The sequence below is a fragment of the Neolamprologus multifasciatus genome, chromosome 22 (genome assembly GCF_963576455.1).
Source record: "Neolamprologus multifasciatus chromosome 22, fNeoMul1.2, whole genome shotgun sequence".
Taxonomy (NCBI): Eukaryota; Metazoa; Chordata; class Actinopteri; order Cichliformes; family Cichlidae; genus Neolamprologus; species Neolamprologus multifasciatus.
In genome coordinates this window covers 13,648,007-13,666,628 of record NC_140459.1, presented here as the reverse complement: position 1 = coordinate 13,666,628, position 18,622 = coordinate 13,648,007, and the positions used below count along the sequence as shown (strand labels likewise).

Here is an 18,622-nt window from a genome sequence, read left to right as displayed (position 1 = left end):
GTCTTTCTGAAGAAACAACTTATATTACAGCACACATGGCTGGAGCTGGACACTAAAAATGTCTGTTTGTAACCACTAGATGGCACATATCTGTAATTATAGTGCTAAAAGTTGGTCTGAGTGAGTGTGATTAAATCCACTCCAGTTGTACTGAACAAACAGTTTTGTGTGTATCACAGCTGGATATGACACAGGATGTGGTGACCATGGATACTCCCTCCATTATTTGGTAAATGTGAGTGAATAAGATCGAGAAAAAGGCGACAGGAAGATGTGTGACTCACGATTTCCACACAGTGAAGAAGGATGGCACAATGTTTAAAAATGCTGTGAATGATGGTGACAGTGAATTCTAACCTATCATCTGCTTTCAGCTGCGCTTTGAAGTTGTTAATTACAGGACTAAACAATGCCCAGACCAATGCCAGAAACATCTAATTCAAAGTTATGCAACAGGCCACACGGACAGGGAGGAACAAACATGCAAACAGAGTTGCCACAGTGCAGATTTTTTTTCTTTTCTTCCTTCTTTTCTTTTCTTTTTTTTTTTGGACTCTGTGACTTTGGTTTTGGGGACATGACTATGAGTCACAGCCTCTCTGCAAAATTGTAAAGAAGAGTGGATCCACTCACAACCATAACAATCAGTGCTAGTGAGTCACTGTCCCCGTGTTTTTACTTTAACATAATGTGCATCTCAAACAAGTCAATAAAAAAAAGAAACTTTTTAATTACATACAAAAGAAACACACCAGAAATTAGCTGGTACAATTAAAGGTTCCTGCGATGCACGTTTTGCTTAAAACATACGTAACTGTTCATCTCTTTATTCCTATTGTGCCAAGCGGTAAGTTTTTAAAAAGAGGAAGTGCGTTTGGTCATCCTGTTAGAAAAGTCAAAAAGAATTTTAATGCTTTTGTAGAAAAACGGCATTTACATAATAGCACAAATGCTCCAAAATCATGTATGAAATCTTGTAAAGATCAAAGTTTCTTATTCGGGGCACAATTACTTCTAAAATCTCTAAAAGCAGATCAAACATTTGTCCCATGACTCCACCACCAAAAGTCACAAGAGACTCGTTTATGACGGAATGAAATGTATGAACCAAATTGTGGACTTTCTTTTACAGAATTAACAAAAGTGACCTTCAAATGGAGCACAAAACTCGATTCAGTTCACATGTAAATGCTGCTTCCCTCCTTTCATCTGAAAAAGCCTCGAAGAGAGATGCCAGAAAATGCTGCTCATAGGGTTTCCCCAAAATATAGTCACATAAAGTCAATCAAATGGGTGAAATAAAAAACTGTAAATCAACAATAAACATAACATTTTTATAGTCTTGAATCCATCACTGCAAAAAGGGTATTTTGTAAGACTGTTACATGACCATTATTTATTTAATTTACTTTAATTGTTCTCTTAAAGACACAGCACCCCAAACTTTACATTTCATATTTTATTGTCTTTTGTTCTGCAGCAATTCCAGATTCAAAAGCAGTTCTGAGATCATAACGTCAGAAACATTTTGTAAAACATGCTGCAAGTTTTTAGAATTCTCCAAATCCTCAAATGCAAACATTCACTGTAACAGCACACGAGTGTCGTGTTTGTTAAAGAATATGTTTTAAAAAATGAAGGAAGGGGGAGTGGTTGGAGATGAAAGGAGCATTCTAGAGGGAGGGGGAGGGATACTGGGTGTGGTGATGTATAAAGCATCTTTGCCACCCATTGGTTCATCACAACAGCTCTACCAAGATCAACAGTAGCCTCCAATTGTCTTAAACCTCAGCACTGGTGAGTAGAAAATCCTACAAGTGCTTTTTTTTGTTTATTATCTGCTTTTATTTACTCACTCTGGAAACTTTTTCTGGGTTTTCTTTTTTGCTTGTTTGTTTGTTTTAATCCAGCAATGCTCACTACAGTTAGTTTTATATGAATGCACATTAAGCATTAGCAGAAAAGTATTGATGAACTTATGAACTTATGAAACTTGATGCTGCAAAAGACTGAGCTCATTTTGTCTGAATCCCACTAACTTGTTTGGAAACTCATTACGGATGCATTAAAGGTCTTTTTTTTTTTGCTTAGCAGCACCCCTCGATTCTCACCTTTAACTGCAACCTAATTAAGGAATGAGATTTTGTGCTCTCTTTCCTTGTAACTCCCGTCTGTTTCCAAACTCTCTGATGCCAAAGTTTCCTCAGCTTAGTGTTCCCTAAAGAGGGGAAAGCACTGTATGACTCACAACATAACCACTAGCAAATCTCTTGGGTTTATACAGTCAAGTGGAAAGAACGCATAATTTAGATATACTATGTTAGAAGAACAGACATCTGATGTTGCTTTGGGGACTTTAATTAAGCTGTAACCTGCGTCCTTATCTCCTTCTGCTGTTGCCATAACAATGTCCTGTGTCACTTGGCAGAGACGCTACATTAGAGACCGCTGAAAAGGGAAATAAGAGTGGTGGGGCCCAGGTGGAAATCTTGAGTTTATTTTTATCAAGCTCCACTGAGAACCCAGAGAAACCTAGGCAAAGACAAACAGTAATATCAGCCACTGTTTTCTGCTATGACCTCCAGTATGCACTTGCACATGCACATGTTTTACTGCATGTTTACATATATAATTCCAGAATTTAAATATATTAGCAATGTAATTTGTAGAAGTGGTTCAAAAGTAACTGAAAGGAGCTTCACTGCATCATTATTTTAGGCAAACCTAAAATGGACCTCACAGGGTTAAACGACTCAATCTCTTTCACTCTGGTTTTACCAAACAGGCCCTGCCTATTCCCCTTTTTTCCCCTCGTTTACTTCTAAATAATTCCTTGTGTTCCAAATATCAATGATGTCCTTTGTTAGGATCCTACATTTGACCACAATACCACGTGATTCAGCCTAATCTGCACCAGATAATGAGTCATAGCAGAATTATGTGTAAACGTTATTCAGAGGAGGCATCTTTCTTTAATCAGTTTGGATTTCCTGCATAAACAAATACCACTGCAGTCTCAGACGTAACATTTTGTTTTCCTTCTGTCTCCCTAAACTAGCCCTAATCATGTCTGACATCCAGAAGGCTATGGCCCTGCTCATCAGCACCTTTGATAAATACTCTGGCAAGGAGGGAGACAAAAACACTCTAAGCAAGGAAGAGCTGAAGGATCTTCTTCAAAATGAGTTTGGAGAAATGCTTTGCGTAAGTGGTCTCTATCCTCCCTCTATCTCACACCCAGTAGGTTGCCTGAAAACACTGGCATACTGATGCAGAACTTTTACTTTGAGAGAGTGGAAAATACACAGATTTTCCACTGTGGTTTGCGTAACTATTTGAGCAGAAGTAGGCTGAGCAGTTCTTTGTTTTATGATCACTTAGTGTCTAAATTCAAGCTAACACTTTTCTCCACTGCAGAAAGCCAATGACAAGGCAGCAATAGACCGCATCTTTAATGATCTGGACAGAGACAAGAGCAACAGTGTGGATTTTGGTGAGTTTGTCAGGATGGTCTGCTGCCTCACTGAGATGTGCCACGAGTACTTCGTCTCCAAAAAATAAGGATCCGAGCGCCACCTTGGGGCCAACTGAGAGAGCTGCCGTTCGGTGACAGGAAGTGTCCCTTGACAGCTGTTTTGAAGAAGATATAAACACAAATATATGACGATGAAGTCAAACTTATACTGAAATCCAAAATGAAATAAACCTTTTTTTTCTCTCTGAAAGACTAGAGTTGCATTTTGTGCATTCTTACATTAACTGGGAGAACTATTTGTTCCAGTACTGAGCAATTGCAGAATCTTTGAAAGGCTTATGATAACAAGAATGTTTCCCTCATAAAACAAAATGTTTCTATCAGCAGAGTTCATGCTTTGCAGCTGAAGTATCTTCTAAGTTTCCTGAAGTGACTTCAGGAAAGGAGCAATACCACTGCAAGTTCTGACAGGAAGGATGTCACCAACGCTAACAGAGATGCAGAACTGAAAATATCTACCAGAGCAGGCTTTTTGAAGTTGCACTGAAGAAACTTTTGAAAGAAGCAAGGACACAAGCCTGATCTCACTAATAAAAAGTGAACTTCTTAAGCAAAACATCCTTAAATTTAACACACTCTGGGTTTCAGTTTGGCAAAACACATGTTGCATGAAGTTACTTTAATACTAGCAACTCATTTGAGCCCCAAACCTTGAATCATTTGGGGTCTCAGAAAACTTTAGATTTGTTTTTTAGGGTTTTTTTTTCCTTCTGAAGCTTTAATAGTCTGAAGGCCTACAGTGATGTTACGATACCCATGGCCATTGTTGAATCAGTTTATTGACTTTATGACACGTTTCTGCTTGTGCTGCTATTATGTTACATTTTAGCCAACTCCATTACCCTGTAATTGTAGTTTGAAGTCACATATTCTAGCTTTAACTCAGGTTTCAACGTAGTCTGCAATAACTTTACAGAGACACAGCAGGTAAAATAAGTACAGAGCACATCCCCGGTTTTCTAAGTAAATATATTTCTAAAGGCGTTTTTCTGCCCACCAGATGTTGGTAACAACCCATTCAGTCCACATGCGCAACAACAACAAAAAATCACACAATGAATTAAGATATGTGTAATATTCAGAAATGACACAGGGAGAAAGTATTGAATGCATGAAGAAACATTTCATGTGTGGATGTGATCAGTTGTTACTGACATCTGGTGAGAATTTCACATCAATAACACCTTTAGAAATATGTTAGAAAAATGGTGACGTGTTCAACACTTATTTTAACCGCTGTACTTTTTTGATTGTTTGAATTAGCTACGCTGCCTTGGTCGCTAGTTATTCTCCAAAAAGAAAAACAACACACAAAATGTTTTTAATGTCATTAAAGAGACCTGGAGAGCTAATCCTGAAGACTACTTAAAGAATTGACTAGAAAGCTTCCCTAATATGCCAAAGAATAAAGGTGGTCATACCAAAGGTTTTTTTTTTTTTTTTATCATTTTATCATTGTTTTTATCATTGTTGTATGTGCTGTATTGTCCTAGAAAAACATAAAGGACATGGACATACAGCACATGACTGCACATGACACATTGCATGTGTAACATTTAAGTAACTCCTGTAAGACTGAGAATGAATTAATACTTGGGGCATAATATAGCATTCCTGTTTATTTCATAGCTTTTGTTGCATAGTTGCATAGTGTGTGTTGCACTGCTGTATATACAAACCCATGATTCAGTATTTGTAAAACCACATTTAGCAGCAATAACTTGAAGTAATCACTTTATCTATTTAGTATGACTTCATCGGTTTCTTGCATTGCTGTGGAGGAATTTTGGCCTACTCATCTTTACTCATCACCCCAGGGCTTGCTCTCCCCCAGCAGTCCCAGATGTTCGCTGCTTTAAAAGAAACAAATCCACCCCAAATAAATACGAGCCCAACAGAACACTTATCGCATGCACTAAGTGTTTTAGTTCAGGCAATAATTGGTGGCACTAAAATCACTCTTAATAAAACTTATTCACCGCAAATCCACATGGAGCACCTCTAAAAGACCTAATTCCCCTAAGGTAAGAGCCCAGCTCAGGGATTGCACATTGCCCGACTAATATTCCACCAGCCCAGTAGAAATAAAAACAAACCCAGCATAAAAAAATCCATTTTAAAAGGTGACCCTACTCTAAAACCAACTTAGGAGAAAAACGTAACGAAAAGGAGAAGGAGGAAAAAACAGTGACAAATTCACATGTGCAGCCTGACCTGCAGGAGGCAATACAATATAAATATAAATATAAATATAAAGCTGCAAGCAGCGTTATGAGGGCCCTCGCACCCCAGCGCATCGAGCCACGCCCAACACCTCCACCCATCACGTCCAATCTGATGTCACATTGATGGAATTCATGCGTAGAACCACGAGCTAAAATTTCATCTCATTCAATGATGATTATAGTCGTCCCACTAGGTGGCGCTCTAAACATTACTGACAAATCGCTTTTTTAAACATTTCTGAGCTTGACTCTCGACTCATGCCTGTGACGTTTGGGAGAGATTGGACATTGTGTTTTTGAGTGACAGCAGATTACTGCTCTTTGGCGAGTGATTGAAACTATACGTGCCGCCATGACCACCCCGTTTCCCTAAACATAAAAAGCTTCGCAATTTAGCACCACAAATAGGGTTGCCAACCGTCCCTTAAAAAACGGAATCGTCCCGTATTTAGAAACAAAAGTACACGTCCCGTATTGAGCTGAAAAGGGACGCACTTTGTCCCGTAATACAGTGAGAATCAAAAGTAGTCTATAAGTTTTAATGTAATTAACGCTTTGTTTGAAAACATAATTCCCAGCCCCGCTCCTGCTTTGTGACCAATGAGCTGACAGCACACTTATGACAATTCGAGTATGACAATTCAGATTACCGCTCATCTCATTGGTTGAGGAAAGGTCGCTTGCGGAGAAAATACCGGAAGACAACAGATGACCACAACAAAAAGCATGGCCAACAGGGAAACAAACGCCGACACTGCGGTGCAAGTCTCAGACGACAGTGCACCCGAAGCTGGGCAAACACTGTGCGATTTTCAAACTGCACGATTGGCTCGCATGGGTTATAAGTTCGTAGGTCACGATGCAGGGTCTCACACTATACGACCCGATGCTCTGATGCGACCTGAGTGCTCACACTGTGCGTCCATAAAATGAAGGTTATAACAGAAAATCTGTCGCTTGCTCTCCCTCTCTGTCTTTCACTCACACAGACACACACCACCATCAACTTTGCTAAATTGCTAATGAAAAACACTGATCAGGTAGCTGTGATTGAGCAGCAATGTAAATCCAACTATTTTCACGGTTGTTGTGGTCGTGATAATTTGGTCATGCCACATCGAAAAGGCTCGGATGAGCTTTCCAACGTTCTACAAGTTGTGCCTCCATCGCTTGTGTCCAGATCACACGCTGCACAGCCGTGCTGTTCCGTCTTTTTCACCGACGTTTACGTGTTTGCGCGTGAGCAGTGTGAGCGGCAATTTGTCGCATGACTCAAAAATCGGCTCAAAATGGGCCACAAATCGCACAGTGTAAGCCCAGCATTAGACCAGCAATGTTTGTTCCTCTCAGAGAAAGAAAAAAAGGCTGCAAAAGTACAGGGAAGAATGGGAAAAGGGAAACACCTGACTGGAAAAGTACACGATAACACCTATAAAGCGCATTGCACTGTGTCGGCGCACTTTTTCCATAGGCATGCTTCTAGTGATGGGTCGTTCGCGAACGAAATGGCTCTTAGAGCCGACTCTTTGACGTGAACGACGCCAGCCGGCTCCTTATCGCGAGCCGTCACCTGTTTTTTTTTTTTTTTCTTTCTCTCAGCCTCTCTCTCGCACTTTTTTCCCGCTTCACTCCGCACGCGAGCCTTGTGCTTTAAGCTGGGCAGAGGGGGGAGGGGCGGTAGTTACACTCAGTAGCACAGGAACAGAGCTGAAGGGAGAGAGAGAGAAAGAGAGCCAGGGGCAACAACGTCACATTAGAAAGGTATAGTAATCATCCACAACTATTTTCGGTTGCAGATGATAAAGGATTCAGAAAGTTTATTCATGCGGGCCCACATGACAGAGAATATGCATCTTCTTTTTGTTTTCCTATTTTAATTTATATTTAATTGTGTTGTGGTTTGCAGTGTTTTGTGTTGTTTCACTTTAAATTTGTAAAAGGAAAAAGCTGAAAATTTAAATAGTTAAAATTTGAAATGTGAATAGTTGATTTTTGTATTATATGATTTATTTATTACATTTTATGTGGAGTGAATAAATAAAAGTATATTTACGGTGGCCCCTAGAGACAAAGCTCATACAAACTTCAAATCACGTACAAACTCCAAAACACGTAAAAACACGTACAAACTCCGAAGCACGTACAAACTCCGAAGCACGTACAAACTCCGAAGCACGTAAAAACTCAGAAGCACGGAAAAACCTAAAACACGTACAAAACACAACAGAAATGCTCCAGGATGCTGGGCGCAGTGTTGAGCTTTTGTTACCTAGTGGCTACACAAGCCAGCAAGTACCAATGACCGGATTTGGTGTGTGGTAGTAACAGGTAAATGAACTTTTTTTAAAATTATTTGAATATATATAAGTGCCTGTGTATAAATACACAAGCAATACACACATGCTTTCAATTGTGTAATTTAAGTGATCTAGTAGCTCTGCTTTGGAAGTTCAGTTCATGCTAGAAATGTGTTTTGGAGTTTGTACGTGTTTTGTCTCTAGGGGCCACCACATATATTTATATATAAACATATATAAATAAAACCACTTTTTTTACGTTAGTAATTCCTTTTGTGCATAATTTTATATTATTGTTAATAATAAATTAATTAAAGCAACAAAACAACCCGAAGGGCCGGTTCGGAGCCAAAAGAGCCGGTTCTTTTTAGTGACCCGAACCGAAAGAGCCGGATCTCTAAAAAGAGCCGGAAATCCCATCACTATCACGCAGGAACTGTTGAAAGAAACAGATCAGCCCTGTTTTGTGCAGGCTTCTTGCCAGACTCATAACAGGTTTCCTTTTTGTTTACGTTGAGTAATCACTCTCTGATTTGATAGAATAGATCTTAGATTAGCGCTTTCTTTCTTTCTTTCTTTTTTTTTTGAGGGGAAATCTTCAGAGACTTCTCTTCGTGCATTCTTCTCTGTGTTGTTTGGCTTCAGGGTAGAGGAAGCAGGCTTAGAATGTATAGGAATCATAACTTCATTGGTTCCAATATAGGATTCATGTTTTATAATTGACCTGATTTTCAGCTGATCATCTTCCCAAATAAAGAAACAGCATAAGCAGTGTTGTCAGTAAATCCAAAGAATAGCACAAAATGTGTGTATTGTCAAAGGTTCCAGTACCATATTTTTATTCTTGGAGTTGCTTTGCATGAGTCTTATTTATATAATACTAAGCCCCTTTGTTATTTTCTTTCTGTAACAAGCTGTTTTAGCTCCCTTGCACCTTTGGGCCTACATTCTTATGACTGGCTGCCTATTTTATTACATTTACTGGGATTATTTGTGCATATCCTTAACTCATTATTTGAAAGTTCAGTTTATTGTTGCATCTGTTATTGTAAAAGTAAATATCCATCAGAGAGGAGGCAGCAGACATGAAGTCTTTTCTTACACTTTTTAACAAGACATGCTTTGCTGAGGGTTTATGAGTATTAATTATATATGTTGTTAAATAAGTGGTAAACTGAGTGTAGTTATATTGCACTGCATTATATAGAAAGTGTGATTGCCATGCGAAGCACAGCAATCACATCCCTAATCATCCCTAATCATATAATTACAAACCTATATAACTCCAAAAATGTGTCTTTTCTCAAAGCTTTTTGGACCGTTTTAAGAATGTACCAGCAGAAGCCTGGTGTTAGTTCTCCAAACTTGTCTTTGTGCTTTTTCCTCACCAGGTAAACAGCGTGTCGGCCAGAGAGCAGCTGGCTCAGAGCATCAGGGATTTGATGGCCGCTCTCGCTGAGCGTCATGCTTCGCTCACCCAGGCTCTGGAGGGGGCACGGCAGAAACGAGGCGAGGCACTGGCTGCTCAATTGGCGGAGAGACGTGGCTTGTTGGAACACGCTGGGCTCATGGCATTCACACAGGAACTGCTGAAAGAAACAGATCAGCCCTGTTTTGTGCAGGCTTCTTGCCAGACTCATAACAGGTTTCCCTTTTGTTTACGTTGAGTAATCACTCTCTGATTTGATAGAATAGATCTTAGATTAGCGCTTTCTTTCTTTCTTTTTTTTGAGGGGAACTCTTCAGAGACTTCTCCTCGTGCATTCTTCTCTGTGTTGTTTGGCTTCAGGGTAGAGGAAGCAGGCTTAGAATGTATAGGAATCATAACTTCATTGGTTCCAATATAGGATTCATGTTTTATAATTGACCTGTTTTTCAGCTGATCATCTTCCCAAATAAAGAAACAGCATAAGCAGTGTTGTCAGTAAATCCAAAGAATAGCACAAAATGTGTGTATTGTCAAAGGTTCCAGTACCATATTTTTATTCTTGGAGTTGCTTTGCATGAGTCTTATTTATATAATAATAAGCCCCTTTGTTATTTTCTTTCTGTAACAAGCTGTTTTAGCTCCCTTGCACCTTTGGGCCTACATTCTTATGACTGGCTGCCTATTTTATTACATTTACTGGGACTATTTGTGCATATCCTTAACTCATTATTTGAAAGTTCAGTTTATTGTTGCATCTGTTATTGTAAAAGTAAATATCCATCAGAGAGGAGGCAGGGAACACCCTGGCTAGGTTCAAATGTAAATATGTGAAAGGAAATAAGGAAAGCCCCACATACAGCACAGTATCTGGAAATAAAAACTGAAGGGATGTCACTAATGTGTTGTTTAGTTTTTTTTTATTACAATAGAAATATAGATTAAAAACAGTCTTATCTTTTATTCATTAATTTTTCTTTTTCATACGTCCTTCAAAACTGTGAGTCTTCCTCACTGTCCCTCCTGAAAGCCTTTGTTGATTCCTTCCTTGCCCTCTGACGCCAGAGTCTGCACCATTCTGGCACTTTTCTGTAGAGTATCGCCGTCGTGGTGTAGTACCAGGAGGAGCGTCCAGAGGTGGGATCAGAGGAGGACTGGCTGCTGCACGCTGGGGCTGGCAGCGATTGGACGAAGTGAGTGGAAGCAGCGCTGATTGACAGGTTGGAAATGGACAGCGTGTACGTGCTGCGGGTGAGAGGCTGCAACAAGGCGGGCTATGGAGAGTACAGTGAGGAGGTGTACCTGCACACCCCACCTGCACCAGGTGTGGGTACACACAGAACTTCTTAGTTGTCCTTATTAACAACTGAACAGGAAGACTTTGTCACAGTGTAAACACACCCAAACAACATGGCTGTTTGAGGAAAAAACAAACAAACCAGAAACATGTCAAACTAGTTTGACGTGAGGTTGTTTGCATACAAGTCACAGATTGTCGTGGGAAAGCAACCACACCTTGAAACTGGACTACAACCAGTTTTATACCATATATATTTTTGGGAGTCAATGTTTTATTTATAAGATCTTATCTGCCGACTCAACATTTACCCCAATTAATAATCATGACTATGACACCAAGCAATTGCATCCCAGTTTAAAGTGCAGTGACTTTCAGGCATTGCTTCAAAAAGGTTCAGATGGTTTCCTGCATAAAGGTTTTTGAATTTTCTGCACAGGCGGCCTCTGTAAGCACTGTGACTTTGTCAGAATTATCACCTTATGATTGTATCTCTCTTTCACCAAGCTAACTGATAATAAACATGCTGTGTATAAACACTGTTGTGTAAAAGTATTCGCCCCATCTGTCTTAGTTTTCTTCATATGTCACACTTACATGTTTGAGATCATCAAACTAATTTTAGTATTAGACGAAGATAATGCAAATACAAAAAGCACGTTTTTGTATGATGATTTAAAGTTCTTAAATGATGATTTCAATTATTAGCGAGGGGGAGAAAAAGCTATCCAAGCCTACCCGGCCATGTGTGAACAAATAATTGCCCCCTGTTACGCCCCAGTCTAGGGGAACAAGAACATAACATAAGAGTTGAAAAGGATTGACCCTGCCCTGGTCCCCAAAACTATACACAGAGGGAAAAACTACGGTGGCCCTGAGAGGCCAAACGGACTGCAACTTCAGAAAACACTTGCAAAAAGAAAAATGCTGCAAAAAGAAAAACACTGCAAAAAGAAAAACACTTGCAAAAAGAAAAATGCTGCAAAAAGAAAAACGCTTGCAAAAAGAAAAACGCTTGCAAAAAGAAAAATGCTGCAAAAAGAAAAACGAGACGAGGCACTGGCTGCTCAATTGGCGGAGAGACGTGGCTTGTTGGAACACACTGGGCTCATGGCGTTCACGCAGGAACTGCTGAAAGAAACAGATCAGCCCTGTTTTGTGCAGGCTTCTTGCCAGACTCATAACAGGTTTCCCTTTTGTTTACGTTGAGTAATCACTCTCTGATTTGATAGAATAGATCTTAGATTAGCGCTTTCTTTCTTTTTTTGAGGGGAAATCTTCAGAGACTTCTCTTCGTGCATTCTTCTCTGTGTTGTTTTGCTTCAGGGTAGAAGAAGCAGGCTTAGAATGTATAGGAATCATAACTTCATTGGTTCCAATATAGGATTCATGTTTTATAATTGACTTGTTTTTCAGCTGATCATCTTGCCAAATAAAGAAACAGCATAAGCAGTGTTGTCAGTAAATCCAAAGAATAGCACAAAATGTGTGTATTGTCAACATTTCCAGTACCATATTTGTTATTTTTTTCTGTAACAAGCTGTTTTAGCTCCCTTGCACCTTTCAGCCTATATTCTTATGACTGGCTGCCCAATTTATTACATTTACTGGGACTATTTGTGCATACCCTTAACTCATTATTTGAAAGTTTAGTTGGCAAAAAGAAAAATGCTGCAAAAAGAAAAACGCTGCAAAAAGAAAAACACTTGCAAAAAGAAAAATGCTGCAAAAAGAAAAACGCTGCAAAAGCACACAAAGCACAACGGAAATAGGAAAAAAGACAACGGAAATGTTTCTGGGGAGACAATAACGGGACGGACCAGTTGCACGAACCAAAACATGTATGTATGGCTGTATCCCAATTCAGGGACTGTTTCTCAATTCAGGGTCTGCAGCCTTAAAGTACGCAGCCTTAACGGTCCTCAGGGGCCTCGTACTCAAAGATCGCTGCGGCCGGAAGTGCGGGGCTTGTAGGCTTGTGAGATGGGACGGTCTAGCCTCCGTAGCGCTGCCCAGGTTGCCTAGCAATCATGATACTAACAGCTGGAAACGTTTCATACAGCTTTGTTTGACAGAAATGAAGGAGAACACATTTTGTACATTTGTTTCTACATGAGCTTTGTGTGATTTGATAAGTATCTGAGGCTGAGACCACAGGACTGTAAAACATGATTGTTGGGCTTCATTTCTGTACTGAACAGTCATTTAAGATTAGCTAGTAAATAACAATTAGCTAATGTTGTTCATGAGACTAAAGTCATCTCACTTTGGTAATGTAAATATAATATGGCCAATATTATATTAATCATTATTAGTTATTACAGCAGTGAACATGAACTCTGTGCCAAACACTGAGCTTCAGTAAAGATTCAAGTTGCATTTATTTATATTTCCTATCACCTTAAATCTTCACTTAAAGACAAGTATCTGTGACAGTGTATATATAGATGTATTATATATAAGAGACAAATATTGTTCTTTTAATATGTTGGCATTACTAAATTTGGCTCAATGCTTATATATGTGTGGAAGAAGCAAATGTACGAGCTGTGATAACTGTTTCTGATAGAATGAAGAGTAGACTGATATATTAAATATTCCTTTATTGGGTGAGAAAATCAGACCATGTCATAACTGCTTTAAGTCATACAGAATAGATATCAGAGCCTTAAACAGGCTGACTTCTGCTAAATGGGTTAAACTGGCCAGACAGTATACAAACACATAACATCATTATAGAATATGATGTAACACTATAGATCAACTTACCTCAGAATATATAAAGCATATAAACAATTACAGCAATATGATGCAACAAACACAGCAGTACTACTGATCCAAAATACTCAAAGCTTCATAGAACTGAAACAAACATTTATTTTTAGCTCCATTCTGCTGCTGATACATACTTTAGGTTTCTGAACATTAAACTTGTTGCTGCCTTTCATAGTGTGTAACTTGAAGGCCCTGAGTACTTTCTCCCACACTGAAAACACTGGAATGATCAAATTATTTGAAAATTACCTAATAAGACTGATTCAGGACAGACAATTAGTTATTCTAAACCTTTCTAGCAGTCCTTCACAAACAGGGAACAGTCTGTCTATTCTCTCCATCTATCAGCTGCTGCTGGCTCTTCCTCCTCCTCTTCCTCACACACTGCTGAGTTTGTCCTGGAGGATCATCAGGGGTGCAAAGCCTCACAGATGATGTGCAGCAGTGGGTCCCTCAGTTTGTCCTCACTCTGGACACTTGCAGTTGTCACACATGGAAATCAAATGTGTGATAAGCTGCAGGATTCAAACACAAGTGTAACTTATAAATACATGCTCATATTTTTATTACACAATCAGAGAGAAAGAAAAAGAGAGAGTGCAGGACAGACAGACAGGTGACAGTCTCAGGTGTATACACTGCTACAAAACAGCACAAGAGGAGGAGGATTTTGTTTGTGTTATTACGAGTGCTAAACAAGAAGAGTTCCCAGATGGTACAGTGGACACATGTGTGACTCCTGTGATTAAAGCATCTTTCTTTCAGCTTAACGAGTGAGCCGTCAGCTCGTTCAAACGCACATTAAAGTCCGTTTGGCTCGACACCACCGAACAGAGGCAGCAATATAACATAGCTAACATTAACAGTGCAGTGAATCCTGCTTGTGCCGTGATATTCAGGACTGCAAACCGAGCAGCATCACTGACTTTCAGCTTGTTGTGTTTGTGGATATATGACTGACTTTAATTATCCACAAAATCATCACATTCTCTGTAAGATTAAGGTCGACTATTGAACGGCGTATATTTTAAAGTAAAGGCTTTAAAACAACGCTAAACGCTGAAAGTACAAACATCGCTAATGTCACATAACTTTGCCGACATGTGGCCAACAGTAATGTTTTAATGTTCTTTATTATTAAACATTTGCACATAAATAAGTGACATAATATTCAGAACTTACTTTTGAAAGTTTACTCTTTGGCCGCTCCGCTTCCACTTCTTTGAAGTGTCACCCAGTCCAAGTGCACTTGTTAGCATGTTTTGGTTCGTGCAACTGGTCCGTCTGGTTATTGTCTCCCCAGAAACATTTCTGTTGTGTTGTGTGTGCTTTTGCAGCTTTTTTCTTTTTGCAAGTGTTTTTCTTTTTGCAGCATTTTTCTTTTTGCAAGTGTTTTTCTTTTTGCAGCATTTTTCTTTTTGCAAGTGTTTTCTGAAGTTGCAGTCCGTTTGGCCCCTCAGGGCCACCGTAGTTTTTCCCTCTGTGTATGGTTTTGGGGACCAGGGCGGGGTCAATCCTTTTCAACTCTTATGTTATGTTCTTGTTCCCCTAGACTGGGGCGTAACAGGGGTCAATTATTTGTTCACATATGGCCGGGTAGGCTTGGATAGCTTTTTCTCCCCCTCGCTAATAATTGAAATCATCATTTAAGAACTTTAAATCATCATACAAAAACATGCTTTTTGTATTTGCATTATCTTCGTCTAATACTAAAATTGGTTTGATGATCTCAAACATGTAAGTGTGACATATGAAGAAAACTAAGACAGATAGGGCGAATACTTTTACACAACAGTGTTTATACACAGCATGTTTATTATCAGTTAGCTTGGTGAAAGAGAGATACAATCATAAGGTGATAATTCTGACAAAGTCACAGTGCTTACAGAGGCCGCCTGTGCAGAAAATTCAAAAACCTTTATGCAGGAAACCATCTGAACCTTTTTGAAGCAATGCCTGAAAGTCACTGCACTTTAAACTGGGATGCAATTGCTTGGTGTCATAGTCATGATTATTAATTGGGGTAAATGTTGAGTCGGCAGATAAGATCTTATAAATAAAACATTGACTCCCAAAAATATATATGGTATAAAACTGGTTGTAGTCCAGTTTCAAGGTGTGGTTGCTTTCCCACGATAATCTGTGACATGCATGCAAACAACCTCACGTCAAACTAGTTTGACATGTTTCTGGTTTGTTTGTTTTTTTCCTCAAACAGCCATGTTGTTTGGGTGTGTTTACACTGTGACAAAGTCTTCCTGTTCAGTTGTTAATAAGGACAACTAAGAAGCTCGGTGTGTACCCTCACCTGGTGCAGGCGGGGTGTGCAGGTACACCTCCTCACTGTACTCTCCGTAGCCCACCTTGTTGCAGCCTCTCACCCGCAGCACGTACACGGTGTCCATTTCCAACCTGTCAATCACAGCGCTGCTTCCACTCACTTTGTCCAATCGCTGCCAGCCCCAGCGTGCAGCAGCCAGTCCTCCTCTGATCCCACCTCTGGACGCTCCTTCTGGTACTACACCACGACGGCGATACTCTACAGAAAAGTGCCAGGATGGTGCAGACTCTGGCGTCAGAGGGCAAGGGAGGAATCAACAAAGGCTTTCAGGAGGGACAGTGAGGAAGACTCACAGTTTTGAAGGACGTATGAAAAAGAAAAATTAATGAATAAAAGATAAGACTGTTTTTAATCTATATTTCTATTGTAATAAAAAAATATAAACAACACATTAGTGACATCCCTTCAGTTTTTATTTCCAGATACTGTGCTGTATGTGGGGCTTTCCTTATTTCCTTTCACATATTTACATTTGAACCTAGCCAGGGTGTTCCCTGCCTCCTCTCTGATGGATATTTACTTTTACAATAACAGATGCAACAATAAACTGAACTTTCAAATAATGAGTTAAGGGTATGCACAAATAGTCCCAGTAAATGTAATAAATTGGGCAGCCAGTCATAAGAATATAGGCTCAAAGGTGCAAGGAAGCTAAAACAGCTTGTTACAGAAAAAAATAACAAATATGGTACTGGAAACTTTGGCAATACACACATTTTGTGCTATTCTTTGGATTTACTGACAACACTGCTTATGCTGTTTCTTTATTTGGCAAGATGATCAGCTGAAAAACAAGTCAATTATAAAACATGAATCCTATATTGGAACCAATGAAGTTATGATTCCTATACATTCTAAGCCTGCTTCTTCTACCCTGTAGCCAAACAACACAGAGAAGAATGCACGAAGAGAAGTCTCTGAAGATTTCCCCTCAAAAAAAGAAAGAAAGCGCTAATCTAAGATCTATTCTATCAAATCAGAGAGTGATTACTCAACGTAAACAAAAAGGAAACCTTTTATTAGTCTGGCAAGAAGTCTCCACAAAACAGGGCTGATCTGTTTCTTTCAACAGTTCCTGCGTGAACGCCATGAGCCCAGCGTGCTCCAACAAGCCACGTCTCTCCGCCAATTGAGCAGCCAGTGCCTCGCCTCGTTTCTGCCGTGCCCCCTCCAGAGCCTGGGTGAGCGAAGCGTGACGCTCGGCGAGAGCGGCCGTCAAATCCCTGATGCTCTGAGCCAGCTGCTCTCTGGCCGACACGCTGTTTACCTGGTGAGGAAAAAGCACAAAGACAAGTTTGGAGAACTAACACCAGGGTTCTGCTGGTACATTCTTAAAACGGTCCAAAAAACTTTGAGAAAAGACACATTTTTGGAGTTATATAGGTTTGTAATTATATGATTAGGGATGTGATTGCTGTGCTTCGCGTGGCAATCACACTTTCTATATAATGCAGTGCAATATAACTACACTCAGTTTACCACTTCTTTAACAACATATATAATTAATACTTATAAACCCTCAGCAAAGCATGTCTTGTTAAAAAGTGTAAGAAAAGACTTCATGTCTGCTGCCTCCTCTCTGATGGATATTTACTTTTACAATAACAGATGCAACAATAAACTGAACTTTCAAATAATGAGTTAAGGGTATGCACAAATAATCCCAGTAAATGTAATAAAATAGGCAGCCAGTCATAAGAATGTAGGCCCAAAGGTGCAAGGGAGCTAAAACAGCTTGTTACAGAAAGAAAATAACAAAAGGGCTTAGTATTATATAAATAAGACTCATGCAAAGCAACTCCAAGAATAAAAATATGGTACTGGAAACTTTGACAATACACACATTTTGTGCTATTCTTTGGATTTACTGACAACACTGCTTATGCTGTTTCTTTATTTGGCAAGATTATCAGCTGAAAAACAAGTCAATTATAAAACATGAATCCTATATTGGAACCAATGAAGTTATGATTCCTATACATTCTAAGCCTGCTTCCTCTACCCTGAAGCCAAACAACACAGAGAAGAATGCACGAAGAGAAGTCTCTGAAGATTTCCGCTCAAAAAAAAAGAAGAAAGAAAGCGCTAATCTAAGATCTATTCTATCAAATCAGAGAGTGATTACTCAACGTAAACAAAAAGGAAACCTGTTATGAGTCTGGCGAGAAGCCTGCACAAAACAGGGCTGATCTGTTTCTTTCAACAGTTCCTGCGTGAACGCCATGAGCCCAGCGTGTTCCAACAAGCCACGTCTCTCCGCCACTTGAGCAGCCAGTGCCTCGCCTCGTTTCTGCCGTGCCCCCTCCAGCCTGGGTGAGCGAAGCATGACGCTCGGCGAGAGCGGCCGTCAAATCCCTGATGCATGACCGTTACATGTCATGCATGCGGTCATGCAAGACTGTTACATGACCATTATTTATTTAATTTACTTTAATTGTTCTCTTAAAGACACAGCACCCCAAACTTTACATTTCATATTTTATTGTCTTTTGTTCTGCAGCAATTCCAGATTCCAAAGCAGTCCTGAGATCATAACGTCAGAAACATTTTGTAAAACATGCTGCAAGTTTTTAGAATTCTCCAAATCCTCAAATGCAAACATTCACTGTAACAGCACACGAGTGTCGTGTTTGTTAAAGAATATGTTTTAAAAAATGAAGGAAGGGGGAGTGGTTGGAGATGAAAGGAGCATTCTAGAGGGAGGGGGGAGGGATACTGGGTGTGGT

At 39.6% G+C, this 18,622-nt stretch overlaps 1 protein-coding gene and 2 long non-coding RNA genes across 3 annotated transcripts in view; 2 read left to right on the top strand and 1 right to left on the bottom strand.

The window, feature by feature from the left end:
* LOC146493110 (uncharacterized) overlaps positions 1 to 16,285 on the top strand; it is a 36,262-nt gene extending 19,977 nt beyond the window's left edge. Inside the window, exon 2 of the long non-coding RNA XR_014872096.1 lies at positions 16,143 to 16,285. This is a non-coding gene — a long non-coding RNA (uncharacterized LOC146493110). The remainder of the gene's footprint in view (positions 1 to 16,142) is intronic.
* Positions 1,666 to 3,725, top strand: LOC146493112 (ictacalcin-like). The gene is made up of 3 exons (XM_085149556.1): positions 1,666 to 1,797; positions 3,059 to 3,204; positions 3,418 to 3,725. Exons 2-3 carry the CDS (start codon positions 3,067 to 3,069, stop codon positions 3,559 to 3,561), a joined length of 282 nt encoding a protein of 93 aa, XP_085005682.1. The 5' UTR covers positions 1,666 to 1,797; positions 3,059 to 3,066; the 3' UTR covers positions 3,562 to 3,725.
* LOC146493111 (uncharacterized) lies at positions 5,518 to 16,158 on the bottom strand. The gene is made up of 2 exons (XR_014872097.1): positions 14,738 to 16,158; positions 5,518 to 14,070 (listed from the first exon to the last, which is right to left on the bottom strand). It is a non-coding gene; the product is annotated as an uncharacterized LOC146493111 (long non-coding RNA).
* Positions 16,286 to 18,622: the final 2,337 nt, after the last annotated feature.